The sequence below is a fragment of the Camellia sinensis genome, chromosome 2 (assembly GCF_055761805.1).
Source record: "Camellia sinensis isolate YWXY chromosome 2, ASM5576180v1, whole genome shotgun sequence".
Lineage (NCBI taxonomy): Eukaryota > Viridiplantae > Streptophyta > Magnoliopsida > Ericales > Theaceae > Camellia > Camellia sinensis.
The window spans coordinates 155,759,805-155,786,592 of NC_138962.1; the positions used below are offsets into that span (position 1 = coordinate 155,759,805).

General features: G+C 36.3%; 1 protein-coding gene and 1 pseudogene across 32 annotated transcripts; both read right to left on the reverse strand.

Moving 5' to 3' along the window:
• Window positions 1–75: 75 nt before the first annotated feature.
• Window positions 76–20,732, reverse strand: LOC114298129 (putative beta-1,3-galactosyltransferase 12). Of its 32 annotated transcripts, XR_014361886.1 has the most exons (11): window positions 20,544–20,732; window positions 19,689–19,771; window positions 19,350–19,406; window positions 17,283–17,335; window positions 5,571–5,673; window positions 4,766–5,206; window positions 3,592–4,668; window positions 2,932–3,247; window positions 2,674–2,773; window positions 2,411–2,524; window positions 76–395 (listed from the first exon to the last, which is right to left on the reverse strand). XR_014361886.1 is itself a non-coding variant. In XM_082915870.1 (10 exons), the coding sequence occupies exons 7-10, from the start codon at window positions 3,038–3,040 to the stop codon at window positions 368–370; spliced, it is 267 nt and encodes an 88-aa protein (XP_082771996.1). In that variant the 5' UTR covers window positions 3,041–3,247; window positions 3,592–4,668; window positions 4,766–5,206; window positions 5,571–5,673; window positions 19,350–19,406; window positions 19,689–19,771; window positions 20,544–20,732; the 3' UTR covers window positions 76–367. The 32 variants fall into 28 exon arrangements, 13 of the variants coding, with proteins under 13 accessions (XP_082771996.1, XP_082771992.1, XP_082771997.1 ...); XR_014361875.1 differs by lacking the exon at window positions 17,283–17,335 and having other exon boundaries at window positions 3,016–3,247; XR_014361877.1 differs by lacking the exon at window positions 5,571–5,673 and having other exon boundaries at window positions 3,016–3,247.
• A 4,248-nt stretch (window positions 20,733–24,980) lies between these two features.
• LOC114267633 (pentatricopeptide repeat-containing protein At1g09190 pseudogene) lies at window positions 24,981–26,608 on the reverse strand (annotated as a pseudogene).
• Window positions 26,609–26,788: the final 180 nt, after the last annotated feature.

A 26,788-nucleotide genomic window follows, 5' to 3' on the forward strand; every position in this document is an offset into this window, starting at 1 on the left:
ACACTACAAGAAATAATACTCTCTGTCACATGTAACCTGTGCATATACAAAATTATTCATCCATCAATTCATTCATTCATTCAATTCTCAACAATTTAATAAAAATATTTCTCCACAACCTGTAATATTCAATTTTCAACCATATACACAACTTAACTATTAACCCTACATATCCAAGAAAATAAGAATCCATAAACATAGTATAATCTAACAAATACATATACTATCCGAACCAACAATTACAATTCAAACTAAAAAAAAAAAAAAATCTTAATAACAAAACATATCAATTGTACATGTTTTCCATAAGCAAAAAATATAATGTAAATTGCGCCCATGCAAACATCATCAATCTGTCCCAAAAACATCACTGTATCCATGCCAACATTATCAATCTGCAACAAAAACCAGTGAGGTAAGTAATCAAAAATGCAGAGCTTGATTTTTGTTTAAACATAATATGGTTCAATTTATTTAACAAGTAATTTAGCTTATGAAGAAGGAAAAAATTAGATAACTAACTCAGTTGAATTTAGATGAATAACACAATGAATATACCAATTGATATAGCAAGACTAATAAAGAAAAATTAGTCAATGATTCCTTTTAGCTTAACATATTGTTATTTCAAAGATTTCAACTAAAATAGGCAAATAACGATTTATGATATAACACAATATCAATTATACAGCAACAAAGTGAGTTTATCAATTAGCTTTTTCGCACCCTTAACGGCCTTCTTGCTTTTTCGCACCCTTAACGCCCATTTTCGGTTAAGTTTAAGGCGTTTTTGGCTCTAACTCCCAACCTACACGTGCTAATTACATTCTGTCTGTTGTCACAGGTCCTATTTGTGACGGGGAAAGTGGCTGTGACATCCAAATGGTGGTTCGGAGGCTGTTTCGCAGTTTCACCCCCTTAACGCTATTTTTCGGCTAAGTTTAAGGCATTTTTGGCTCTAACTCCCAACATACACGTGCTAATTACATTCCGTCTATTGTCACAGGTCCTATTTGTTACAGGGAAGGTGGCCGTGACATCCGAACGGTGGTTCGGGGGCTGTTTCGCAGTTTCGCCCTCTTAACGACCTTTTTCGGTTAAGTTTAAGGCGTTTTCGGCTCTAACTCCCAACCTACACGTGCTAATTACATTCCGTTTGTTGTCACAGGTCCTATTTGTCATGGGGAAGGTGGCCGCGATATCCGAACGGTGGTTCGGAGGCTGTTTTGCAGTTTCGCCCCCTTAACGCCCTTTTCGATTAAGCTAAAATCATACTAAGTGTTAAGCTCTATTCCTATTCAATCATCTGTGACCCCAAACAACTAAGCAAGCACTATAATTCATGTAAAGTTGTGATTACATTCTCATGATCCATATGGCAAAGCAGTTTGATTTCGCGTGACGTCCTCATTGCTAAACATTGTCAAACTCAAAGGCAAGGGATACATGTATTCAATGAAAAAATAATCAAAGCAAAACAAGAAATAAACAGGGAGAATTCCATAGAAAAACTGTCAAGGACGAAGTAATGGAAACATGGAAATCTACTGAAGTTATACACGGGAGAATGTATAACACGGACCAAGCTAAATTTTAGTGAATGAATGAGACCAAAAAGCTTTGCCCAGTTCAAAAGCTCCCTATTAGATTTAATAAAAAGGTTTCATCATTTATGAATTTAAACTGATTAAATTATAATCATTAAAGGTAACAACACAGTACGCATTAAGGAACTATATACTATACTACATTTTATTTGCTGCAAATAAAAAAGTTGTCCAAGTTTAAAAAAATAATATGAAACCATAAAAGTTGAAAGGATCAAAAAGTGCACATAATTGGGAAGGCCAACCTTTCCTGTAGCAAAAAATAAAAAATAAAAAGACAAGGGCTACAAATGTCCTACTAGTGGGTTTACAAAGTACTTAAATGGACTCTAGTAAACAAGATTGTAATTTTCCACATCATTCTGTTTTAAACCCTCAGTCCCTCACCAAATATGTGGTAGAAAAAGTCAAAATGGCCACATTAGGACGGGTTATCTCTTTTTCCAGAATATATATGCTTACAGATTTTGTGCCTTTGACTTAAAGAGGTAAGATCTTTTGCCCTCATAGAGAATTTGAGACATGCTCATGACCATAATGAATTGTAAGCCTCAACCTTGAATCCATGTAGAAAGAGCACAAAACCTTGCTCAAAGCTTAGAATGTCAACTCTTCCATAGAATGTCATCTAGCATTCAATTAGACATCCTAAAATCCAAGAAACCAACCTACTTCACCAAATGAATGTCAATGTGATAACATGACTAACTAGAACAATACCAAACAAACATAATATATATATGTATATATAAACCACAATAAAGAGATCATGCAAAATAAACTACATATTGTTATGGACAGACCTGTTATTTCTAGCAATTGCTAGTGATGCTACCACCTCTGCAGAAAGAACATAGATAGGACCATAAGCATACAAGACGTATTCACTACCAATCAGATGTCCTGATTTCTCATACCTGGAAATATTTGCAATAGAAAAAAAACTCAAAAATTAGGTTGCGAATAGTTATACACACTTCATCAAATATATACATTATTGCATAGACAAAAAAACACAAAAATATATATTTAAAGGAGAGGGAGCGGTAAAAGTTTTCCTATCTACCACTTCAGTTTAGAGTCAGTTATCATAGGTCCTTTCTTTATGCATCCAATGTAAGTCAGTGAATGGCTTCTCTCTTTAGCCAAAAGAGTTGCAAGTCGATCTGTTGGAATTGAGAAAATGGTATTAATAGTAAAAGACCAGCAACAGTGAAATTACTGAACAGCGACGAAAATATTAGTCGCCAAAAGTACTATTTGGCAACTAAATTTAAATTTTGTCGCCAATAAGTAATATTCATTGACTAAAATATTTTAGTACCGGTATCTTGAATCAATAGGACAATTCAATAAGCTGGCACGATCAATAGGACAATCCAATATTTTAGTACCAGTATTTTCGTACCATCACGACGCATCCACAACAGCATCAAGGCAGCAGCAGCAACACACAGCTGGCAGCAACCAGAATCAAGAAACAGCAAGCAACCAGCAACACATCAAGCAACTACCCCTTCCTTCAAAACAGTAACAGAAATAGCAGCAGCAACAGCATCTAGAATCTTAGCAGACAACAATTGGGACAATATCCACCAAATCGGATAGCTTGCTCTATGCCATCATTCAGTCAAATGATCCTAAAAACAACCAAGCAATCAACAAATCAATAGGACAATTCAATAAGAGCTAACACCAACTAAGCTCACATGATACTGACTATCATCACTCAACCCTCATATAACACTCAAACTGAGCAACAAATAGCAGTTAAATACAAAGAAATAACAAACTGTTCAAACAATGTCTGACTCAATTCCCATATTCTGTGCACAATTCACATCCTCAACCCCATTATTGGCAACAAAACAATTACAAGATAAGATGAGCCAAAAGGCAGAACTATATAATAAGCCACAACTTAAACAATGTAGACTAATCCAAGTGAAAACAGCACCTGAAGATAATGTTTGAATGTACTTACCAATGTTGGTTGTTCCTAATGTCCTAATTTTCCCCCTGTTCCACAACCCCTTCCATGGGTTTGTCTCCTCGGTCTCTTACTATATACTCTCTGTATATCTTGCGCTGCTGCACGTACGACTCCCTCGCCTGCTTCTGTAGAAGCTGGCTGCACATCACCAATGGGTGCAGTACAATCATTTGATACCACCTCCGGCAAAGCTTCACATACGGCACTAAGCTGTTAAACGCCATCATCCACTGCATAATTGTCATGGTCTATTGCTTGGCGTCGCCCACGCCCTCGCCCTCGGCCTCTACTTACACCACGACGACCGCCACAACCTCTACCCCTACCTGTCCCTCTGGTAGGTGCATGGACCTGGCCCTCCCCCTCCCCGTCAATGTGGAAGTCATGGGTAATGAGTGGATCAACATGGTAGGTGAAGGTTATATGTGGTGTAGGAGATGATGGTGGGGTAGGAGATGATGGTACTGTGAAAGGGTCGGGTGCGGTCAATGTCGACGCAAAGGGAATCATAGTAGACAGACATGTAGTAGACAATGGTGCAAAGGGAGTCACCGGGGTACCAACCGCTGTCCTATATGGGGGTGGTGACCAGGAGGGGTCCAATATATGGCCATGGTGTGTGGAAGTATGTTCAGACATTAGAGGATCTACCTCAGGGGCAAACTGGGATGTGTAATTGGTACATTCAGGTGGGGAAGTCTGTGGTGTATGCATTGCTGTAGATGGACCATGAGGGGACAGACCCATGGAAGGCCCCTCACCAAAGTGTTCCGTATCGAAATAGTCCGATTGATGTGCATGACGTGCGGTAGGATGCGGTGGAGGCATTGATGTCGATGGCTCAGTGGATGGCATATTCGGGTGCGGCATTGATGTCACTGTAATATCTACCCCCATATAAGGATCCTCACCAAAGTGGCCGAAATGTAGTCGGTCACGTCGGTGTGCCTGTTGCAAACCATCGTACAATAATTCCCGTATCTCGGCAATGGCATCCAATCCCTCTCTACCATCGCGTGTAATATGGGCAGCGTCTGCCATGTGATATGCCCTCGCAACTCTACGAACCTATAATGTAATGGTAGCTGTGTTACATAACCATCAATGCCAAATAACAAACATACACAAACTTAAGCAAATGTTTTGGAGAATATAAAGAACTTACCAATCCCTCTAAACTACCCCCGACGCCTTGGTATCCGAAGGCAGCAATGTCACTCGGATTACTGAGTACTAGACGTGTATGACGGCGAAACCATAACATGTATGGGTCCGAAGATGTAAGCACTTCATTGCTCCTCTCAGCATGGACAATGGTGTTGCGTCAGTTGTTCCACTCACCAATAAATGTCTGGTATTCCTTTGCCCAATCAATGGCCATTTTGCCACGCCTATCTCTAAAATGCATAGCCAATTGGGCGTCAAAGCGATCAGGCACACTCTGAACACATCCAAATTGTCTAAGCACCCGGTCGGGGAGATGCTAGTCAATGATATCGAAGCATATAAGTGGCACTCGTGGCATCCATATGTCTCGACCAACTGTACAATACGATGGGAAGCTGGTCATGATGTCATCCTCCGTCTCGTAAGGCTCCCATATGAACTGCAATAACAATGCAATAATTTAGAGATCACATATGCACACCCACACAGTGAAACCGAACAAAGTACTACCCAAAAGTAACAAACAACAACAATTAATGGAAGAAAAAAAACAACCCTGATCATAACAATTATATCTTACAAATAACAAAAAACCCGATCAAAAAAAACCTCATCATAACAATTATATGATAAACAAAAAAGGAGTGAACTGAGATACAAAAAATCGAAATTTAAAATCCTAAATGTGGGTGTTTGCGATACAAACCCTCATTTCGAAATTTAAAATCCAAAATCTGAATCCCTCATTTCGAAATTTAAAATCCCAAATCTTAAATGAAAGCCCTCATTTATGCGATACAAACCTGAATGTGGGTGTTTGATGAAGGTGTTCCTCGTTTTGCCGATGGTGTACTGTTGGTCGTTCGTTGCTTCCTCTTCGTCGTCGGTCTTCCCTTCGGAGTTCGGCTGAGTGAGGGAGAAGAAGATGGGTTGGATATCAAAAACGGCTTTCGTAAGTTCAAAGGGAGAAGGGGATGGGCTTTGTTTATAATGAAACGGCTTTCCGAAAACCGTTTTATATTTATGATAAAATTATTATTTTAGGCAAACAATATTTATAAATTGAAAAAAAAATTAATAAAAATAAAAACGGTTTTACAAAAACCGATTTATATAAACTTAAAATTAATTAGATGTTAAGTAAAAACGGCTTTACGAAAACCCTTTTTATGAAAGAAAATTTTATTATTTTTTTATTCATCAAAAACGGCTTTGCCAATGCCGTTTTAAGGAAAACGGTTTCGGTAAACCCGTTTCACCCTATATTGGGAACAAAGTAGAAAATACACCCTAGAGTGGGACTAAAATATTCAAAATGACACAATTAGGGAAATTGGCCCCGAATAGCCATCAAGAAAACAGTAGAAATCCTACCCCGCTAACCGCTCTAGGATCTGGTCAATGAAAGGTAAGGGAAAATGATCTTTCCTAGTCGAGGAATTCAGTCTCCTATAATCAATGTACACTCGCCACCCAGTAGTGGTTCGTGTGGGGACTAACTCTCCTCTCTCATTCTCAACAACGGTGATGCTTGATTTCTTGGGCACCACTTGTGTGGGACTCACCCACTTGCTATCTGAGATGGGGTATATAATAACCGCATCCAACAATTTCAATACCTCCTTTTTCACCACCTCTTTCATATTAGGATTCAGTCTCCGTTGCTTTTCGCGAGAAGGTTTGGTGTCCTCCTCTAGGTGTATATAATGCATGCACACGGAGGGATCTATCCCTTTCAAATCAGCCACTGACCACCCTATAACACTCCGATGTGCCACGAGAACACTCATTAACTGACTCTCCTGCTCTGCAGTCAAGTCAAATGCAATGATGACTGGTAAAGTCTCCTGGGGCCCTAAAAATGCATACTTGAGTGTGACCGGGAGTGGCTTCAACTCAAGTGTAGATGGTGTGACCAAAGATGGTATGGCAGGCTCTCTCGACAGAGGAGGAAGTGACTCAAACCGGGCTTTCCATGGAGGAAAATCTGGTGTAGAAGAAGCATTAAGCAAGACATTCACCTCCTCAACTGACCCACCAATATCAAAATTTTCAAACCCAAAATGAGCTAGACAAGCCTCTAAAGGGTCCTCTACAAGAATGGAGGGCAAAACTTCATCCACAACCTCATCCACAACATCCACAAATAAGCACTCCTCTCTCTCATGGGGTTGTTGGGATGCTTGGAAAACATTAAGTTTCACTTGCATGTCACCAAATGAAACTTCTATCACCCCGATACGACAATTAATGCATGCATTGGCCGTAGCCAAGAAAGGTCGACCTAAGATCACTGGGATTTGTTTCCTAGAACTGGCTACCGGTTCGATATCAAACACCAAAAAGTCAACAGGGAAGTAGAACCTATCAACCTTAACTTGCACATCCTCAATCATGCCACGTGGCACTTTGAGGGACCGGTCAGCCAACTGAAGAGTAACAGTAGTGGGCTTCAACTCGCCAAGCCCAAATTCCTCGAACACAGAGTACGGCAATAAATTGACACTAGCCCCTAAATCTAACAAGGCCCTATCAATGAAATGGTCCCCTATAATGCATGCAATGGTTGGGGCACCCGGGTGCTTAAGCTTAGGAGGTGTGTCATTCAACAAGATGGAGCTTACTTGCTCCGTGAGTAGGACCTTTTGGGACACGTGTGTCCTAGATTTACACTTTTGCGTACAAAGGTCCTTCAGAAATTTGGTATATGAGGGTACTTGCTTAATCGCCTCCAATAGGGGGAGGTTGATTTTTACCTGTTTAAAGACCTCCATCATTGCTTCCATAGATGTCGCCATCTTATTAAAAGGGGACGATGTATCGAGGCATTGGGGAAACGGTGCCTTAGGCACATATGGTGCCTTGGGCTCAAGTGAAGTGCTAGGGACTAAGTCATCCCTCTAAAGCGTTTCCCCCTCACCCTAGCTCTCATTGGGTGTACCACTGTGGTCACCCTCTTAGCTCTAGTTGCATCAGGCACAACTAACTGAGGCTCAAACTCCCTCCCACTTCTTAAAGTAATCACCGCTTGCACCTGCTCATGGTGCTTTCCATTCCCACCCGAACTCTCTGCCCTGTATTGTCCCTTAGGGTTGGCCACAGTTTGACTTTGTAATTTTCCCTCCTCTCTCCTATTCATGTTGTTAGCCATTTGACCCAATTGGTTCTCTAACTTGGCAATGGAGTGAGTGTAGGAGTGAACTACTGGTGCTAACCCCTTAAGTTCTGTGATAACTTTTAACACTTGAGTCTCAAAGGCCGAGTTGCCTTGAGGAACAGGTGGGGGTTGTGGTTGCCGGTATAGTTGTGGGGGTCGATAAGGTTGTTGTGGTCGGTAGGATGATTGGTTGGCAAAATTATTAAAATTCTGCCTTGGTGGTGGCAGATTGTAAGAAGTGCCTTGTGAAGAAGGTCTCCATGAAAAATTGGAGTGATTTCTCCATCCCGGATTATATGTATTGGAATATGAGTCATTACCCGGGTTGGAGAATCCTTGAGCCGCATTCACATGCTCTTGGACTAACTTCGGAAATTGTGATGCCGAAGGTCACTCACTCAAGTCATGAGCAGGGCTCGCACAAATAACATATGCCTCACGGAATTGAGGTTGATCTTGCTGGGTAGGGGCATGTCCCGCAGCTAATAATAGGTCCATTTTGTGGGACAGTATCTCTACTTGTTGGGCTAACTCTAGGTTTTGCCCAACCTCATAAATGCCCCCAATTTCCGAGGCTCCAACTACTGGTTGCTGGACTTGCCGGGCTGCGGAGGCATGGTGAAGGGAATTATCACTTAGGTTCTCAAACAATTGCCATGCCTCGGCATCATTTTTGGACATGAATGTTCCACCACAGGATGAGTCCACCATTTGGTGGTGCGGCTCAGTTAAGCCATAATAAAATGTTTGAACAACTTGCCAATCAGGCACTTGGTGGTGGGGACACTGTTGGAGAACGTCTCGAAGTCTTTCCCACGTCTCATGGAATTGCTCGCCATCTACTTGAGCAAAGTTTGTGATGGCTCGCCTCAGTTGGTTGGTTTTACCTATGGGAAAGTACTTCTCCAAGAACCGTTGTTGTAATTGGTCCCAAGTTGTGATTGAATTAGCAGGTAAGGAATTCAGCCAGTGTTTGGCTTTTTCCTTTAATGAGAATGGAAACAATCGCAACATTAAGGCCTCATTTGTGAAATTCTAGATCCTCACTGTTGAGCAAATTTCCAGAAATTCATTCAAATGTTTGTAAGGATCATCATGAGTTAGTCCATGGAATGATGAGAGCATTTGTATGGTGTTGGACTTAATCTCATAATGAGCAGCAGTGGTGTTGGGTAATTGGATGCATGATGGTGATGTATATGCAGTGGGTGTGAAATAATCGTTGAGGGTCCGGTTAGGCACATTCGGGGCATCTGGATTTGCCATATCTAATGGCTCAATGTATGAATATGAATATTCAAGCCTAAGAACACGGGCAGAAGCCCTAAGTCTCCTAAGAATCATTTCTAGTTCAAGGTCCAAACTCCACAATTCAGGGCGACAAGAACAGCGCCCGTGCATACACTACCCACACACACACACACAAAAAGTTGCGCCATGTGATGTTGGCCGAAAGGTACCACATTGAGGCCACTTAAGTTACAATTTTAGTCTTTCAATTTTATGTATTTGGTGGAGAGAATGTGTTTCGTGCACTTGTACAGATTTTGCAAAAAATATGAAACTTCAATCAAAAAGGGCGCGAAAGCAGATTCTCCGTGCGAGAAGTGAAGAATCCGAACCAACCAGACCACCGCACGTGCGGCCAAGATTCACCGCACGTGCGGCCCACCACGGCTTGCGCAGTAGCACACATGGGCGCTCGAGCGGCCCACCTAGGGACGCGTGCACGAAATTTTTAGTCTATTTTGCTGAGAATAAAAGATAGAAAAATAGCCAAAATTAGGGTTCGGAAAATTAATTCAGAGAAAAGGGAAGCTAGGGTTCTAAAGAGGTGATATTCTACCAAAGCTCGAAGGACACTTCCATGGGGGTTTCTTCCTCATCTTCTTCCTCTTCTCACTCCTCCATGAGTGGCTAGTCGTCTTTTCTAGGGTTTTGATGAAACCCTAGCCATGTAATACAATTTTTCATTAGCTTTAATTGTGATTTGGTTTGAATGGATGTATGGATGATTTAGAAGTTTTTAATATTTATTTCCTTCATCTCTTCAAGCATTTTACTCTCTGTGATTGTTTAATGTTTTTCATACATTAGTTTTCTTAGTGTTTGTATTCAAAGTACAAGACGAGTCATGCAATGAGAGACGGGTCGTATTGCTACCATAGTTTAGAGCAAACGACTCGTACTACTCAGAATGATTCGTGCCTGTACGTTAAATGCGACAACCCTCTTGGTCAATATTTTAAACTTGTAGTTGTGAAATATTGGGTAGTTCAAACCGAATCACGATTGTTGGCCAATGTTAAGTCTCATTCATGTGATTAGTGGTGAATTCTCTACCCTAAGATTTTTACCAAAAATTAATATCTCAAACCCTAATTTTAATTGTCAATATAATTCTTCAAGTTCATTTAATTGTTGTTTAGTTATAAAATCAATCTTATCTTTTTAATCAAAATTAATTTAGGAATTTAACAATTAAATTAGTTTAATTTCACAATTGTCGCTGTGGATCGATACCTGGACTTGCCATTATTCTAAAAGAATTTGGTGTAATTTAGTGTTTATTTTTAGTGTGTTCAACGATCCATCAAAATTTGGCGCCATTGCCGGGGAACGAACCTGGGTCACCCGCATGACAAGCGGGAATACTCCCTAATCCATAAAGAAATGCTTACACTATTACGCTAATGTTAGTGATTATCATTACAAGCCTATATAAGAAAACACTGACAAGTAGCATAGGAAATTTGCATTGTGGTAAAAAATAAGTGAGAATTAACGTCCCAGACCCAAGAAGCTCATGCCTACGAAGACACTAGGTGGCACAAAATTTTGGAGAAATAGATTAAGTTTGATTAGATGTGTTTGCTAATGTCACTGGAAGAAAAAAAAATCATTCATGACTTCAAAAAAGCTATAACGGAAAACACGAGTTCCTGAGTAGTCTTGGGAAATAATATCAACATTCAATGGACAACAATTGTTAGGCTAGTCGAATTTTGAAAACAAGGGTTGTAATTTTAGACTGGAACACTTCAGGTATGGAGAGACTGATTGGGCATAGTTAGATTTATTGCCCTGTAAATTGAATGTGTCCTTTATTCATGCAAACATCATATTTGCGAACTTGGTGCTAATCTTTCTTATTTTGGTCTTCTTAGAACTTGAATTCTAGACAAAGCAAAACCTCTCTAAGTTGTAATCCCTAGCAAACACTTGTCGTCCTCAAACTAACATATGTAGTTGTGTTGAGTAAAAGATTTGATTTTTGCATTTTAAGTAACATACTAAATTTAACATCTTACATCAAGTATAATTACAAGAATAATAAAGTGTAAAATGTATGCTCCAGCAACATTTATATTCCAACAAACATACATATGCCTCCCCTCACTCTCCTTTCCCTAATATGAACCTCGAGTTATAAACGCCTTACTAACACGGTCTAGCCCAGTTGCCATTACACAAAGACTAGTAATTACATGTAAGGAAATTTATAGAACTGTAAAGCATTTGAGGTTGTTTGTAAACTTTTTCTTTCTAAAAAAATTATCCAATCTCTAAACAACTTCTGATGCATCTATATTGCCATGGAGACAATCTAGTGCCAGTTTAATAGTTTTCTTGCCTTTCTTCTTTTAACATCTCAAGTTTAGCAAACTTTCATCGATCAGCCCGATCAACTTTTTCAACTTAGGCTCGTCATTGATTATGTCTTCCAAGTGTTTTCCATTTCTGTGAGAATGCGGTTTCTTTGTCACTAATTGCAATAAGATGACGTCCAAGCTGAAAATGTCACTCTACAACGAAAAAGAAAGTAGATGGGGCTTTTTATAGTTTGCTATATTAACAAGAATAGACATGTGCAAAATATTTGCTATAAAAATTCATAATTAAGAAAGAATATATATATATATATATATACAAATGCTGGAAACTACAGCAAAATAGTATTCTAATTCAGTTCTAAATGTTTTCTACTTTTAATGTTTCTAATTCCCCCCCCCCCTTCTCTCTCTCTAGTGGTAAGTACATGCACTCAATTTCATTTTATTATTTTTTACATAAAAATTCTTACCTTTTGCAAGTGGAGTCCATATCTTTTTCTTTTCTTCTTTTTAGTATCAATCTTATGTGATGTTTTCTCCTTTCAGTTATTTTCTTCCCTAGTGCTACTAACAATTGTTGTTAAGAGGCATTCAGATTTGTGTCAATGGTAAGTTGCAAATATAGAACGAGAATAGAAGAGAAAACCATTGTTTAGAAGGTATTAAGATGTGTGCATGTGTATGCATATGTATATTTGCAAGGTTATTGTACATTAATACAAAGTGAAGTTTTGAAAAGTGCATTTAGAACTAGATTTTGAAGTTACACCAACATGGTTTTTATACTTATGCACACCTAGGCAATCAAAAACTGTCTCAAAAACCCAAATGGCATAATCTCGACTATTCCAACTGCAGAGAGCCTCTAAAAGTCTCTTATCCTTGCATTGGAGACAAAAGTCAAAACGAAATCGGTCCACCTCCCCTACTTGCCCTTCATAAGGAATAGTTTTGGCGAGACCGAATTGCAGTAATATCTTGGTACCAAAGCAAGGTACAATTCCATTTATCCCCACTAAAGAGAGGAAAGTTAATCCTAATGCCCTAGTGCCAATTTGATCAGACAGACGAGCACCGGTGTACAATGTACCATACCACGGTATCAAGAGTAATGCTCTCAAAAGTTTGTCCAATCGGCAACGTCCGAGTTTTGAATGCCTCATCATGAACCCTAGCGCCAAGCTGATCAAAACGCTATTGGCTCGACTCCTGGTATGCATAGATGTCAGTTTGCATAGATACAACTGAATGCTAATACTCGAGCTGGCAGGCATTAACTTGGTCGAAAGCCGTCTACGAGTAATCCCTATATGCCTGATAGTCCGTCCAAAGATCAACTACGGATTGCTGAATGGCAGACTAAGTATCCCAAATAGCCTGATATTGTGTGCGCGTCATGCGAAATGGCGCTGGCGTGGTGGCGGGCTCTGCCAGAACATCACTGGGATTGGTCAGTGCATCGAGGATGACTAGTGGAGGCGGCAGGCGAGCAGTGGTTTGGCGCCATTGGGTTTTACCATAAAGCGTTGGTGGCGGAAGTTGAACCTCATTGGGTTCGAGTGGGCAAGTCCCTTGGCCTTTGATGAGTGTTGTGATGAGGTTGGCGAAAGGAAGGGTCCATGTAGAACCGCCTCGGGTGTTACGCAACTTAACTTCATTAAGGATACGGATCATCTGGTTGAAGATCAAAATAGGAATGTCAACCCAAAACTCGAAGTCAAATCGGCACAAGGCACAAAGGAAGTCCCCTCGCCGCTCTTCCTTGTGGCCTAGAGGGATAACATTCTTTTTTAAAACCACATCTAGGAAAAGGAGGTGGCGTAGTAAGTTAGCCTGACGAATGCTAGTGCGATTGTCATCATCTTGCCACCCCTCATAGAATTCAGTCACCAGTGCTTGGACTGTGAGTTCCTGAGTGAACATCAGGAACTGCTCTACATTGATAGTGTCCACGGAACAGTAGAAAACCTCAGCAATGAAAGCTGGTGTGACCACTAACTCCACCCCATCAACAACGGACAGAAGAGCTCCGAGGGCCTTGTCACTGATATACCTATTCTGATAAAAGACTCACACAATGCGAGGATACACCGATTCAATGACAATGCAAATGCCCAGTAGGCCCCAATCTTCAAGTTGTCGGACAATCCATGCAGTGGGTTGGTGGCGCCGGAAGAAGTCTACATCAAAGGGTGTGTCTGAGGCAATTTGTTTATTGGCCCAGATGTCGTTTGGCACATCCCAAGCTGCTATGTTGGCATTGGGAGGCCGTTTGGGTGCTCGACGGGATGATGTAGACATATCTATAGAAAATAATACAACCAACACAACCAAAAATGTGAAACTATTATATCAGCATTCATCAAATATCACATACATGCACGAATCACTCAAAACCTCATTGTTATCACATCACTGGGTTTTTTTTTTTTTTAATACTACCCTAAATTAAATTAGAGTAAGTTAGCATGAAAAAAAAATATTTTGAACAAATGAAAATATGAAATACAACTAAATAAATAAGTTAGCAAAGGAAAAGAGAAGAAAATAAAATAAAATAAAATAAATACAGAAAATAAAAACAAAAATAAAAACTAAACCACTAACCAATTAAACTAACAATTAAATCACTAAATAAAAATAAAACGAAATCACTAACTAACAACTACATTAAACAAAAATAGACAACCACAAGCTATATTACTATTATTATAAAGCTATATTATCAGTATTATTATTATTATTATTATTTGTTTTTTTTTTTTTGGGGGGGGGGGGAGGGGGGGCGGCACGTGCGGTGTTCAGTTTCTTGGATGCCCAGAAAAAAAAAATTAAATGTTTGGGTGGGCCACACGTGCTTCGGAGTTGGCAGCACGTGCGGTGGTCGGTTTCTGGTTCAGTAGCATTTATTATTTTATTTTATGTGAGGATGATGAACAAAGCTCAAGAATCACCATTAAACTATCAATGTACAAATATTACAAGTGAAAACTAAGAAATTTACACAAAAAATGGGTGAGTATCTTGAAAAAGTAGGGAGAAGAGAAAGGAAGAAGAGAAGATGTAGATCCGCCAGAAAAAATGGCCGCCAGAAGGTCGCCAGTCGGAGAAGATGGTGAGGCTCCGGTGGAAAGGTGGTGGTGAGGAAAAGGGTGACTGAAAGTTGAAGGAAGAAGGAAGAAGAAGTTGGTGATGGTGGGGTTTGATGAGTTTGTGAGTTTGTGGGGTTGAGAGAGAGAGAAGAAGAAGATTATGAGAGGTAGAGAGAGTGTAATTGGGAAAGTAATGATCAAAAAGGGAGTCAGTGTTGCAGAAAAGAATAAATTAGTAGCCTGGATTCTTAAAAAAAAAAAAAAAAACACGTGACTTGTTTGGGTTCGTAGCCTTTTTAACTCGCCCGTAGAGGTGTCTCTATACCTAGTGACCTAAAACCGTCTGGTTTGGGAGTTATTAGCCCAATACTTGCTACATGAGTTAATTAGAAAGCTTAAGAGACCTAGATATTGCACAGTTAAGGCAAAATAATAACTTGTTCAGATCCATAGCCTTTTCAGCTTGAGTTATTAAGCCCATAGGGGTGTCTTCGCACCTAGTGCCCTAAAACCGTCTAGTTTGAGAGTCATTGGCCCAATACTTGTTACATGGGTTGATTAGAAAGCTTAATGAATTAGGACATTGCACAGTCTAAAAATAAAATAAAAATTGAGAATCCTAATTGCAAAAGTTTAATGTTTTCCGTATGTGTTGTTATGATGAGTTACATTGGGCTATTATTGTGGACAATTAACTGGTCATGGGGACTGAACTTCACACTAAGGGAACTGATGATGTATTTACTAGCATTCACAAGTATATAGAACTTAACTTTTGTAATACTGAATTGTGGTTCTTGCTCAATAGATTCCTTCATGCTTGTCCACTGTGCCTTCAATGACTCATCATGTCTTAATATCACATTGCAGTTGGCACATAAGTTAATTGATAGTTGGAGTAGTGTGATTATTTCTTGTTGAGTAAATGTGAATATCTTGATGTTTGTGGGTATCATTTCTGGAAACCCTCACGAGACTATACTCATCCACATGGGATAATCTTGTGGTTTAAAGGCTTATTGCATATGCTAAAAGCAATCGTAATCCCTACAAAAGTGGCTTAGAGTATATTATTTTTCTTATTTCTATTGATTTGCTCGAAGACTAGCAAAATGTAAGTTGGGGGATGTGATGTAGGCCAAAAAGTACTAGATTGAGGCCGCTTAAGTTACATTTATAGTCTTTGAATTTTGTTTATTTGGTGGAGATGATGTGTTTTGTACACTTGTACAGATTTGGCAAGCAACACGCAAATTCAAGCAAAATGAGGCGCAAAAACAGATTCTCCGTGTGAGTAGGGAAAATTCCCAGCCTGCCACCTCACCGCATTTGCGGCCAAGCTCCACCACACGTGCGGCCCATCAGCAGAAAGAATGGGTGCTCAAGTGGCCCACCTAGGGTTGCGTGCACGAAATTTCAAGTTTGTTCTACTAGAAATAAAAAGAAGAGAAAAAAAAAAAAAGGCTACCTCTAGGGGTCCGAAAATTCCAAAAGAGAGAAGGGGCTAGGGTTTGCAAAGGAGAATTTTCAAGCTTCAAGAACATCTTTCATGGGGGTTTCATCTTCTTCCACCTCTTCCCATTCCTCCATGAGTGGCTAGGCTTCTATTTCTAGGGTTTTGATGAAACCCTAGCCAAATAAATAGGGTTTTCTTTTTGGTTTTGATTATGTAATGGTTTGAACAAATTGTATGGTATTCAAAAAGTTTTTATATAAATTTTTCATTATTTCTTCAAGTATTCTACTTTCTGTGATTGTTAAATACTTTCCATGCAATGATTTTCTATTATTTCATATTCAAGGTATGAGACAAGCCATACTACGAAGGACGAGTCATTTTGCTACTCTAGTCTAGAGCAAACGACTCGTGCAACTTGAGATGGTTCGTACCCATACATTGAACATGATAATTCTCTTGATCAATGCTTCAAACTTGTAGTTGCGAAGTATTATTTGGTTCAAACTGTAACATAATTGATTTTCAAATTGAAACCTTATTTATGTAACCAGCGGTGAATTCATTACCCTAAGTTTTTCCAAAATCAATAATCCCAATTTCATTTTTAATCGCTAGTTTAATTTGTTAGTATTTTAATTAGCATGAGTTTATAAACAATCAGCTCTTTGATCAGAATTAATTTAGGGACTTGACAATTAAATTAGTTTAATTTCACATTTGTCCATATAGATCGATACCTGGACTTACCATTATTCGAAGGAATTTGGGATTTAGCAATCAACTCATTTATTCTTGTTTGCAACCCTAGCCATTATCAATGATGTACGCCAGGGATTATAATAAAGAGGTCACCGTTATGATGGTGTGTTCATGTGAATTAAAGCATACTCGTGACAAGTGTACTAATACCACAAACACAAACAACTATCCTAGTGCAAACATCACATGTGAGTATTTACCCAATAAACCACTTTCATACAAGTCCACTATGTTCTCCAATTAACATATGCTTATATCATTACCATACTGGCACAAAGTGAATATTGAGTGAAATGGTGCAATCAAGTGTAGCAAGTACAAACATGAATGGTTATTTATAAATACCCTCACTCCTAACTGGAAAACAACATTGTCCTCAATGTAAGCAATTGTACAATAGATAGTAAAATGAGAGAGATAAGATCTTATCACACAATGTAGGCGCACATCCAGCAAGGCAAGGACACACCAAACACACTTTTTTGAACTGTACAGTATAAAAGGAAAAGAAAATTAAAACAAAACAAAACATAAATAAATAAATAAATAAATAAAAGAAAATATACAGATAACACTAATGTGGATATGGCGGTGGTGGGAAATGCTGCTCAAATAGGGCATGCATCAGTGTCCGAATCTTGAACGCCTCATCATGAACCCTAGCGCCAAGCTAATCAAACCGCTGCTCGCTCCAGTCTCGGTATGCGTAGAAGTCAATTTGCAGAGATGCAACTGACTGCTTATACCCATCAAATGCCGCCTGTGAGTAATCTCGATCGGCCTGATAGTCAGCCCAGAGATCAACCACCGATTGCTGAATAGCGGCTTGATTATCCAAAAAAGCCCGATATTACGCCCTCGTCATACGGAATGGCGCTGGCGCTGGCACTAGTGCGGCGGACTCTACCGGGGCATCATTAGGATTGGCCCGGGCATCGGGGAAGAGTGGTGGAGGCAACAGGCAAGCAGTGGTTTGACGCCAGTGGATTTTTCCATAAAGTGTGGGCGATGGAAGCTGAACCTCATTGGATTCAAGTGGTTATGTCCCTTGGGTTTTGATAAGCGCAGTGATGAGGTTGACGAAAGGGAGGGCCCATGTAGAACTGCCCCAGGTGTTGCGCACACTTCATTAAAGATTCGATTCATCTGGTTGTAGATCAAAATAGGGGTGTCAATCCAAAATCCGAAGTCAAATCGATGCAAGGCACGGAGGCAGTCCCCTCGCCGCTCTTCCTTGTGGCCAAGAGATATGATATTCTTTTTTAGAACCACATCGAGGAAGAGAAGGCGGCGTGGCAAGTTAGCTCGCCGGATGCTAGTACGGTTGTCATCATCCTCTCGCCCCTCATAAAATTCAATTACTAGTGCCAGGATGATGAGTTCCCAAGTGAATACCGGGAACTGTTTTGCATTGATAGTGTCCATGGAACAGTGGAGGACATCGGCAATGGAAGCTGGTGTGACAGTTAACTCCACCCCGTCAACAAGGGACAAAAGAGCTTCCAGGGCCTCGTCACTGGTGTTACATATTTTGATAAAAGACTCGCACAATACGAGGATACACAGGTTCAGTGACAGTGCAGACGCCCAAGAGGCCCCGGTCTTCAAGTATTCCACATCAAAGGATGTATCATAGGCAACTGGTTTGTTGGCCCAAGCGTCGGTTGGCACATCCCTAAATCCAAGGTTGGCATTGCGAGGCCGTTTGGGTACCCGGTGGGATAAGGAAGCCATTCCTACACAAACTAAGACAACTAGCATAACCAAAAACGTGGAACCATTACATCAGACCTCATCAAACGGCGCATGCATGCACAAATCATGCGAATCCTCATTGCCCTTCTTCTAGCGCCATTTATTTTATAATTTTTTTATTATTATTATTTATCTTCTTTTTCATCACTATTTTTACTTTCTTTTTTTCTTTTCTCTTTTCAACGACCCATCAATGCCGCTCATAAATACTCCACAGGTTCAATATGAAATCAAGCAGGATAAGAAGGCACAGATTCAATCAAATGGCTGACTACCTACAACTATAATAGTTCGGCACAACCAAAAAAATGGCATGTTGGATTCTCATGCAGAATGGAAAGGCCACAGTAGATATAATGGAGTGACAAACCATTGCACATCTATTGCTTTTTAAAAAAAAGCCCCACTGAATTGTAATTACTCTACTGATAATTTCTGGTAAAGGTTTTCAAACGAAAATGTGCAAGAACCAACGGTTGGTTAACCACCAAAATCACAAAAGGTAAAATAAGAAATACCAACCAAATTAATACATGAGCTACACAATATGTTAACCAGATTTTTTATTTTTCTCAAATAAAAATGTTTCATCAAATTACTAAGTAAAATGCAACATTATTATAAGAGTAGAGAAACTATTGATTGAAACATTTAAACGAAAACAAAACATTAAATAAAAATAATATAAAAAAACAATCTAATTAAATAAGGAAAATACACACAGGATAATAAGAAGCAAAGAATACCTTATTTTATTTTTTTTCCGACTCCGCTCATGCCATCAAAACTTTCAAGTAAACAACCTATTTTATTACAAATGAAAAGAAAAAATATATGTAAGAAACTATTTACTCTTGTTTCCAAGCATTGAAACCTATTAGAAAATAAAGCAGTTGCACTCCAAAAGTTATTGTTCATTAATATAATAAATATATATATATATATATGCTAATAAAAATAATGCACGGCAAAAAAAAAATGCAAATAGTGAACTTGAATCTAGATGAAGATGAACTGAAGAAAAGAATATAAACCCCTAAGAAGTATTAACATGTCTAGCAATGACAACAAAGTAGAAACATTACCTGAAGACTGAGGGGGCATGTCTCTCGGCCTTGTGATCTAGTCTCTGTTTATTATGGGAAATTCTATTTCCACACTGTTTTGTCTCCGTGTACACAATTAATGCAAAAAAAAAAAAAAAAATTATGACAATTTTATCATGAAGCAAAATGACCATAATGGACATCAATACACACTACAAATTAAATCTAGATTTTCTCTATACACATCTTTAAAAAAACAATAATTCCCAATGCACAACTTTCACAAAAAAAAAAAACAAAAAACAAAAATTAAAACTTAATTCCTACATTGTTTCTCACTACCTCTATTGTTTTCCATAACTTGCTACACTCCATTATTACACTCTATCCATTGCTTGCATAAACTACTCCGATATCAAGTACTAAAAAATTGTAAAACATTCGGCACTACAGAACCGATTTAATTTAAAAAATTCAAAAATTAAGTATCAAAAATTTATAAATAATTCAGAAGTATTAATTGAAAATGTACAATAATTTCGGAATATGTTTTCTGATTGGTGAGTGACTTCTTGTTTCTGAATATTTTTTCTGATTGATCTTTCAGTTCATTCAGGTTTCAATGGCTGCCAACAACAACCCCTCTGACCTAGAAAAAGAACAGGTACTTCATACATATACAGACACTAACACTATATATGTATATTTTCTTTTTTTGATGGAAAAGATTACTTTTTTTGATGATTTTGTGCAGATCACGAAACCCCTCTTCTTCTTTTTTTCTTGAGATCGCGAAATGGAAGAACAATAACATATTGTTGCTTTTATCGTTGACAAATATTGTAGGGTTACGGTGGGGTGGTTCGGGAAAGAGGAGAGAGAAAGTGAAATTACCTGAAAATGCTTGGGGTTTTCGCAGCAGTTGCTTTGGTTCTCCTACTCTTTATTCTCTGTATGCGGCTAGGTTTTCGCAGACCACTTCGTTTGCTCCGAGGAGAGAGAGATAGAGAGAGAGAGAGAGAGAGAGAGAAGGCTTCAATCTCAAATAGTTTTGGTCCCCAAAAAAAATTCTGAAATAGTTACGAAATTTAGAAGGAAGGTTCCGGATGAAATAGTTGTGTAATTTAATTTTTATGTTATCATTAATGTATTTTGGATAAATTATAAATATATTTTTTAAAATTTACTTAAAATATGAATTATATAAAATTAATTTAAAAAATAAAATTTATAATTATTCTCTTATACAATAATAAAATTACTTAAACTATTAATTAAAATATATTTCTAATATCATTAAAAATTGTTAATTGATTTGATGATTTATTAATAAAATTGATGATTTATTATAAAATTTAAAATCTCAGGGAATTAAATGTAATTTTCATAATCACAAACGGCAATTCGTATCTTAATTAAATCTCAAAGGTTATATTTATAATTTACCTAATGCATTTTTTATTGAAATATATAGTATTTTTTTATAAAAAAAAAAATTATTATAGTATGTGAATGGTGGGTGAATTATAATTTTTTTAAAAAATCAAAAAATTTAAGTTTAATTTTTTTTTATATTTGTCTAATTGTTTAAAATATAATTTTTTAAAAAAATTAAAAAGGTCATAAAAGACAAAAACAAAATCAAAATTACTCAAAAATTAAATTTTTTTTTTTTAAATTTTAGTGGCATGTGAATGGTGGAGTGAATTATATTTATATTTTTTTATAGAATATAAATATTTAATTCTTTCTAAAAAAAAAGTTTTAAAAAGATGATTAAAGGCAAAAACAAAGATAACAAAAAAACTACTTAAAATATTATATCCAACCACCACTTAAAAAATATGTGGAAAAGTTGGTTAGGAATATGTTAAAATGGCATTGCAATATTAGAATACCATTATTATAATTTAATATTTTACTACTACAACATGTCAAATTATAATTTTAGCAATGCTATTATGACAATTAACATTGGAGATACTCTCAGCACAAATTATACCTGTCCCTTATATTTGAATATATATATATATATATATATAATAAACTCTATAATTTTAATAGAATTATATTGAAATACTGAGTCTCATAGTGATTAATAATTTATTAATTACATGAATAAAAAAATAATCTTCTCATTTCTTTTACTCACAACTTATATCTTAAATTATTTTATGTTTTTACATTAATTCTGATCCATTTAGCCATATTAAAAGAAAAATTAATCAGCTTGCTTGTTTTGGTATTTTAGAAAACATTTTTCAGAAAATTCTACATTCTTATTTTTCTTGTTTTTTTTGTTTTTACTGAATTTTTTTTATATTTTAAGCAATTTTTTTAGACACACCTAACATAAATACACCTAAAAAGTAAAAAAAAAATGTAAAAAAAATCTTTTAAAAATTCACTAAATACCAAAAATACAAAGAAAATACAAGAATTCAGTACATTTTTTGTGTTTTTATGTATTTATTAATTTTTTAAAATATTTTTTCACAAATTTTTACTTTTTAGATACATCTAACTAAGGTGCATCTAAAAAAGTAAAAAAAAAAATATTTAAAATTTAAAAAATATTCACTAAAAACAAAAGAATATGAAAACCAAAAAACTCAGTTTTCAAAAAACTTAATCCAGAAAACTCAAACCAAACACACAGTATATAATTACGTCAAAACTTTGAAACTTTTTTTTTTTTTTCAAATTTTAAGGTTAGTGTAATGGGTTTATTACACTTTATACTCCTAAATTATCGTCAAATTATCAGTCTATTAAATCCCAAAAGTATATATCAATTAAAATCTATTTAATTCTTAAATTATCGATTGAATCTATCAAGTGTCTAAGATATTTAAATCAAACCTATTTAATCCCTGAAAAGGTTACAAAAATAAAATATAAGCTCATAAATATTATAAATTGGTAAAAGTCCCTAATCTAATTAAAATTTTATTTCAAAAAAACCTTAAATTTTTATTCTGTCTTTAAAAAGTGGGTGTTACCTCTTAGCGTGAATTTTCTTTATGAGGATAAGAGTAATTATCTATAGTATTTTCTTATTTATCTTCTAATGTGTTTGCCTTTATCTAATATTATATTTCAGATTTCGTTTATAATTATTAATTGATTGTTTTTAAGTTTTCCACTAAGTTCTTTTTATAATTTAATTAATATATTATTTTTCTATTATTATTTGTGGAAAATGCTATTATTTAAATTATCTAATTCTACTTTTTCAGTATATCTAATACTTATATAATTTTATTAACAAAGCTGAAAAATCAGACTTTTATATTAATTTAATCACACAACGAAATAAATACTTAATGGAGACAAAATAAAAAAAAAATTTGTAATAAATTTTTAATTCGGTAGGGTCTTTTACTAATTTATAATATTTACAAGCATATATTTTAATTTAATGATTATTTTAGGAACTAAATAGATTTGAGTTAAATATTTTAGGAATTTAATAAATTCAATTGATAGTTTAGGAACTAAATAGATTTTTATTTATATAATTTAGGAATTTAGGAGACGCAATCTATAGTTTAAGAATTAAATAGAAAATTTAATGATAGTTTATGCATACAAAGTGTAATAAATCCTAGTGTAATGTACCCCATATGTTATTGAAACCCAAAACCCAATTTAGAAACTCTCTACTGGCCCAAGTTAAAATGGCTTTGACATGGTCATTTTTTTAATATTGCGTAACTTGTCATTTCGGCACAATTAAGTAACAAATTCAGTTAATTTTTAAACTTTTCAACCATTGAATTGATAGATGTAGTAAATTAAAGTTAATTATATATAAGAGATATAGTGAATGTTATTCCTATGGAGTTGTAGGTCTTCAAATGATAAATTGTGAATAATTGACTTAATTTTAATTATTTTTTAATATTATTGATTTTTTGTAATTTGTAGATTTTTTAGAATTTTAAAATTTTTAATAGAATTTTGATTTGTAAAATTTGTGAATTTTTTTTTTTTTTTTTTTTTAAGTCTTAGTAGGAAATAATTAAAATTAGTGAACAAGTCCATTTTGAGCAACTTGTTTAGCATAGATCCTATAAATATACTTGTGATACGATAATTACAATATACTCATCTGAAAGAAAAATAATATACAAATCCACTTTCTGGAGACATTGATGTGTCAATAAGAAGATTGATTAGAAGATAGAATATTTTATTTACAAACCCACTTTCTAGAAAAGAAAAATTATATACAAGCTCATTTTCTAGATCTATTTAAAAATAATATATTTTATTTATTAGGAATTAGATTCTTTTCAGTTAAAAAATTTAACTGGATGGTTTTCTTTGGCTCACTATAAACTCATTTCGGATCCATTTCAATGATTCAAACTATTTATTTTGTATGATTTTTAAAGAAGATCACGCATACTAAAAATAAAGTTGATCCGATATTGGGAACTACTTAATCAGAACACATTTGCTTGAAAAATAATTAATTGATAGCATAATTTTGAAAGTAGTCTATTAATTATTTTTCAAACAAAATGTGTTCCGATTGAATGACTCACAATATCGAATTGACATTTTCCTCCTTTTTTTCAACCCAAGACAATAGTCATAACTGCCATAATGTAGGCAAAAGAAAACAAGAATGAGAAATAAAGGGAAAGAGAAGAATAATGTCATTTCAAGCATATCACAATATTTAAAATGCCATGTGCAAGACACATTAAATTTTCACTAGTTTATGTAACAGATCATTAATAGAATGTTCACATTGATACAAATTAATAATTTAATGTGAAAAAATAACAATTTTTAGCTTAAGGGGACAAAATCATTATGGATGATAATAGTTCAAGGGAAAGGTGTAATTTACCCTAGACACAAGTAGATAGCTGGTGATTAACAGAGAAAGCTGTACTACCCCTACTGTTTTGATCAAAGGGAATTGATATTTAAAGCACAAAAAGGCTTTTCCTGGATGAGCTAGAGCAGTTATAATTTTCTTTTCACATGTAACTCACATTTTTCTCTCACGTATCCGTATCAACTTGTTGCAAAAATTGAATTACACCAGAATTATAACCCTCATTGACAAGAAAATTGCAAATCAATTTGTTTTTGTATACCAATTTCATTCATTCTCCTCATATTTTTCCATGGATTTAAACAGTCATGACCAACACTGATGCTCCAAGACATCAATCTCATGTGCAAATCTGCAACTCATCCCTTGATTTTGCAAACTTAGAGTGTTAACTTATATCTCACCTTAAGGGTCTTGATTTTGAATTCACCACTCACCGAGCAGAATTGCTTAATTCACTAACCAATATTGTAAAACTATTCGACCATGCTCTGTCCCGGTGCTTTGTTGATTCTATTTTCCATCATCAACGCTCTCACTTTCTCGACTTCATCCCATTTCCCTCTTTCTGCATAATCATTTGACAACAACACATAATTACTGAAATTCCAAGGTTCAAGATCAATAAGCTCCTTCACTGCACTTTCTGCAAGCTCCATGCTATCATGAGTATGACAAGCACTTAGCAATGCACCCCAGATAGTAGCATTAGGGTTCATAGGCATGGTGCGAATTAAATCATGAGCCCCCCTTCACACATCTACTATGCCCAAGAAGATCAACCATCAATCCATAATGTTCAAGTTTTGGTTCAATTTGATGCTTTGTAGTCATCGAAGCAAACCAATCCAAACCTTGTTGCACCAACCCTGCATGTGCACAACATGCTAAAACTCCCACAAAAGTGGCATCATTCGGTTTCACATCTTTCGACAACATCTCCTCAAATAAATCAACTCCAAGCTCACCCTTTCCATTGAAAGCCAAACCGGAGATCATGGCATTCCAAGAAACCACATTTTTTTGGGGGATGTCCTTGAAAACAGTGAAAGCTGTTTCTAAATCCCGCATTTGCAATAGAAGTCAACTAGTGAATTCCTTATAGAGATGAAATCTTGATATAGTCCACTAGACTTGGCATAAAAGTGGATCCACTGTCCAATATCAACTGCCTCCACATGAGCACCAATTGGCAGCACAGAGACCACAGTTGCTTCACCCGGTTTAAAACCATTGTCCCGCATTTGGCAAAAAATCTCCATAGCTTCATTTTCCCAACCACTTCGAGCTAAACTTGAGATCATAACATTCCAAGACACAACACTCCACTCGTTCATCTGCCTAAATAGTCGAAACCCCATTTCAAAATCACCAATTTCACAAAACCCACGAATCATCAAGTTCCAAACAATCACATCCGTATGAGGCATTTCATCAAACATCTTCATCGCATCCTCCATCGTCCCACAAGACGCATACAATTCAACAATCCCAATCCTAATCGAGCTAATTATTTGTTTTTCCTTTATTACAATTGACAACTACCTCCCATCCTTATTTTTGTTCATCACCACCCTTCCTTTTCCCAACCCACTACCACTGCTTCTTTCATTTTCACCATTCAACGCTAGTCTCTTTTCCTAAGTTACTGTCACCCCTCTCATTTCTTTACTAATCCATAGCTACTATCGTTGTCCAACGCCACTAACAAAAGGTGATTAAACTGTCCAAATTGCTCATGTTTTGCTAGATATAACTAAAAAAAATACAAAAAATATAAAAACTCAAAAATTGTTTTAAAAAACTTAAAACCAAACAAAATGAGAAACTTATTGACATGCGAATATGATTGCACTTTTTCTATAAGACAAATTTATGTGCACACCTCAATTCTTTAATGACATCAGCTGATGCAAAAAAGCAAGCCCAATTGGAATAGATGAGATTGAATTTGTTTTAAGGGCTGCTGTCTTCCTGTTGGGAATTAAGACAAATATTTTAATATCTGATAGTAGAACTCAGCTGGAATGTTTACCTTGGGGTTCATTGAGGCCTCCAATCTCAATTTGCTCAAGTCTCTATTTACCCCCTCTCCCCCAACCATAATCGCCGCTTCATCTAACCAAAAACAAAAACAAATTTCCGAAATGCAAAATTCTATTACCAGCTTTGGCAACAATTTTTATCTCAATCTTTAGATTCAAATGTTATAACAAGCATGCTTAACCATATTGCAAAATTGTTGAATGGTAGAAGTGTTTTCCAAAGCAATATCATCTCAATC

What these genes read in the sequence shown, in the direction of transcription:
- LOC114298129 (XM_082915875.1), bottom strand. Translation starts at nt 3,040, where the DNA reads ATGCTGTTGTGGATGCGTCGTGATG. An exon ending in GTTGTGGATGCGTCGTGATG is followed by an intron (nt 2,774 to 3,015) that starts GTACGAAAATAC and finishes CAATTCCAACAG; the next exon opens with ATCGACTTGCAACTCTTTTG. An exon ending in ACTGACTCTAAACTGAAGTG is followed by an intron (nt 2,525 to 2,673) that starts GTAGATAGGAAA and finishes AAATATTTCCAG; the next exon opens with GTATGAGAAATCAGGACATC.